Raw genomic sequence first — 3,787 nt, 5'->3', positions numbered from 1 at the left:
AGAAGACCCACCTTATGTGGGAAACGGAAGCTAATAAAGGAGGACATCGAAGAGCGAAGAGCAATATACAAGGCTCACAAGAAACACATGGAGGATACACAATATGAATCAGGAGACTTATAGAGAACTCCGGTGACAGGAAAGGAAAAATCAGCTGCGGCCGTCCAAATCAGCTGTCGTGGAGATATAAGCTACGCGGACGTGATGCGCTTGGCCAAGTCCAGGGTGAACATCGACATCCTGGACATAAAGGAGATAAGACCGAAGAAAGTTAGGTCAGGAGCCTTACTCCTGGAAGTCCCAGGAGTGGAAGGGACTAGTAAGGCAGACAAACTGGCTAATAAATTAAAAGAGGCACTAGACGATCAACAAAACGTCTTAATTATCCGTCCAGAAAAGACTGCGGACATGAGGATACGAGATTTAGAGGACTCCATGACAAAAAACGATATAATAGCGGCTTTGTCATTGAAAGATGAATGTGCAGCGGAGGCGATAAAACTCGGGAACATAACACCGTCTAACAACGGACTGGGGTCACTCTGGCTACGATGTCCATTAGTCGCGGTCAAGAACATTCGAAATACAAAAGAATAAGGATCGGTAGGACAATGGCCAGGGTGGAATTGTTGCCCGAAAGGGCAACACAATGCTTCAGATGCCTGGAAACTGGACACGTAAGAGACCAGTACCAGAGCGGGAAGGATAGGGGGATGATATGTTACAGGTGCCGTCAGGAAGGACACCTGGCCAGAGCATGCATAGAGCAAGTTCCCCCCCCCCCCCCACATGTAAGAAGAAAACAAGTGGCCCAAATTTGATTGTTAATAAGGAGATCATGCGAAATATACCAAGAGGAAGCGACTCGACGAAGATGGAAGTCTAGACTCCACTAACGGACATTCCAACCAGGACGGCAAGAGGGGACAGGGAGGCTAGCGTGATAAGGTCCCTCGCGGCATGTAGCGTTGTGGATCCTCTCGAGGGCAAACAAATACAGATGCAAGAGCTAATGGAGGTAGACGACACAGAGAAGGAACTTCCGGACACACAACCCCTCCATGAATCTCAAGAATGGCCGACAGAAGATCACAAATGGACAAACGACGGAGGCGAAGAAGAAGGAAAGGAGAAAGAAAGAGAAGGAGGAATCTCTGTAAACCAAAATAATGATTAATAGTATTATACAAGCGAACATCAACCACTCCCGTGATGGTCACGACGTGCTGTTACAGACGATGGCGGAGCGGGACTTCTCACTAGCAGTGATGTCGGAACCCTATGTGATTCCAACCGACCACCCGCATTGGATCGATAACGAGGATGAGACAATAACTATTGTCTGGAGACAGACCCGAGGCGCCATCTCGTGTACCCCTTTTATAAATGGGAAACACTGTGTCGATAAGATGGGGGGACATGGTAGTGGTGGAGACATACCTATCCCCCAGCATGAACATGAAAAATTTCGAGGAGGCACTCGATGAGCTTGAAAGGTGGATCCCACAAGTCCAAGATAAACCTACTTTCGTGATAGGGGACTTTAACGACAAGACGCACATGTGGCAATCGCGAACTACAGACTTACGTGGGATCCAAGTAGCAGAATGGGCTAGCAGGCTGGGTATGTATTGCCTAAATCACGGAGGCAAAAACACATGTGTGAGAGTAAACGGGAAGTCTATCATAGACATGACTTTCGCAAATCCGTTGGCCGCCAGTAGGGTGACTCATTGGACGGTGTCGGATAAAGAGACAAAATCCGATCACCGTTACATCGAAATCACGATCCGTTCTACAAGAATGCAAGAGGTAACACATAAAGTGTCATCTTGGTAATGCTTTTCACACACGGAAAAAATTGCTACAATTACCACAACCAGAAATAATGATAAGGTTATGTTCATCTTACAGTTATCACAACCAAATGTATTGATAAGGGAAAATTATCATTATTTCCAGCTGTAGCGTTTTTTCCGTGCAGGTATTATCTCTAAAGATATCAGAGGGTTAGCTGGTTATCGCTGTATTTTTATCCATCATTAATGCTGACGTTTCTTGAACCTTTCATGTTATCAGGGCGAGGTCACTGATACTGATATATTTGCGTTTTATTAATGCGATGTTATGCAGAAAATCGATTTGCTCCTGTGCAATAAGTCAGTAGCATATGCAGCATTGATTGTGTATAGGGAGTTCATATTGTCAATTGATTTTTCAATCTAAATAACGTGCGAGTGCAGTGCTTCATATAAATTTAAAATAAATATAACGTGTAATGATGAAGCTTATGAATATAAATTCGAAGTGACCTGTAAATGCGGCATTTCTTATGAATTTTTAGCAAAAAAAAAGGTACTTATTTCATTATTAATATTATGTATTGCATTTATCAATAATATATGTTTTTCATACACTTTCCTTTCTATTTATTAATTTATAAAAGCATTATAATAACCCGTGTAACCTTGCATATCCTATTTTACAATCAGTGTCAGAGATGTCCAGCTAATAATGAAGAAAACAATTTATCGCTGAATGCCGATAATAATTTACGAGTACATTCTGGAAATCATTGTCGAAGTCGAGGTGCAACGGAATTTTTTCGAATTCCAGAATTTGTTAATCGAGGAAATCGTACTGAAATGAACGAAATCGTATGAAAATCGGACGAATAAAATGATCAAGGATTGAGGTAGATAGGAGGAATTTGTAACCATTATTTGTGCCCGTGAAAAAAAAAATTAAAAAATATGGTATGTTAATTGTGTTATATAAATTTATTTTTATATTTACAGAGTATGAGTTGAGAAAATTGTACCTTATTAAATAAAATGTTGAGAGTCAATAAACAAAAAACGCAAGAAAGTTCATCGTGGTAATACACAGTAGGCTTATGATAAGTAAAAAGATTATAATTAGAATGTAACAAAGAAATAATAAACACAAGAATAATTATATAATGTAATTAATATAAAAATGTATGGAAGGACATTGAAATAATTTTAATCATCTTTTTACATGTTTTAAATATAATATTTTATTTAGTAGAATCGTAAGAATACCAACATTTGTTGCAAGGGTAAGGAAAACTGTCAAAAACCTTACCAGTATTCTTTAAAAAAATATATTTTATAAATATAAATTAAAATAAAATAATAAACATACAGCATTAACTCAATATAAATGCTTTTTAAAACGTTTTTTTACAACGATTTTTACAATTCCCCCTCATTGCAATATTTACGGTTCAAACTGATTACAAACATAATGATCATGAAAAAAATGCGTTATACAGAGAGACTTTTTGCACCATGCGCAAGTAATTATAGCTATTTCACCACAAATATCGCATGTTGGTTTCGAATGTTTTTTAAAACAAAAATCGACTGATGTGTCAAATTCTACTGGTCCATGTTCCTAATATCCACTTTTGTACCAAGCGTATTTAAATAAATTAGTAAATCTTGGCGATGAAAATTGATTGTGCGTTAATGACTGTAATTTTAAAATAGCGTTTCTGGAATGAAACTTTACATCAAGATCTAAAAGCATGATTACATCTGAAAAATGCATGATGATATTCTTCCAAAAACATCCTACGGTTGTATTTTTCCTGTTGTTCCAGTCGGTATAGTTAATAGAACAATATCTTGTGCAGAATATGGTCTATTTCACTGAATTATATCCGGACAATGACCAGTCCATGAATCTGACAATAAAACTGAATTTGGTCCAACATTTGGAAAATATATGTACTTCCCTTACCCAAGCTTCAAAATGATTA

At 38.2% G+C, this 3,787-nt stretch overlaps 1 protein-coding gene across 1 annotated transcript; it reads left to right on the top strand.

Moving 5' to 3' along the window:
- Positions 1-204: 204 nt before the first annotated feature.
- On the top strand, positions 205-597 carry LOC108759244 (uncharacterized). Its single transcript, XM_018504591.1, has one exon. The coding sequence runs from the start codon at positions 205-207 to the stop codon at positions 595-597; it is 393 nt and encodes a 130-aa protein (XP_018360093.1).
- Positions 598-3,787: the final 3,190 nt, after the last annotated feature.

Source organism: Trachymyrmex cornetzi, unplaced genomic scaffold (genome assembly GCF_001594075.2).
Source record: "Trachymyrmex cornetzi isolate Tcor2-1 unplaced genomic scaffold, Tcor1.1 scaffold175, whole genome shotgun sequence".
In the NCBI taxonomy this organism is placed as follows: domain Eukaryota; kingdom Metazoa; phylum Arthropoda; class Insecta; order Hymenoptera; family Formicidae; genus Trachymyrmex; species Trachymyrmex cornetzi.
This window is presented reverse-complemented; position numbering and strand designations above follow the sequence as displayed.

Excerpts from the sequence above, each read along its gene's own strand:
- LOC108759244 (XM_018504591.1), top strand. The coding sequence starts at position 205 with ATGCGCTTGGCCAAGTCCAGGGTGAACATCGACATCCTGGACATAAAG.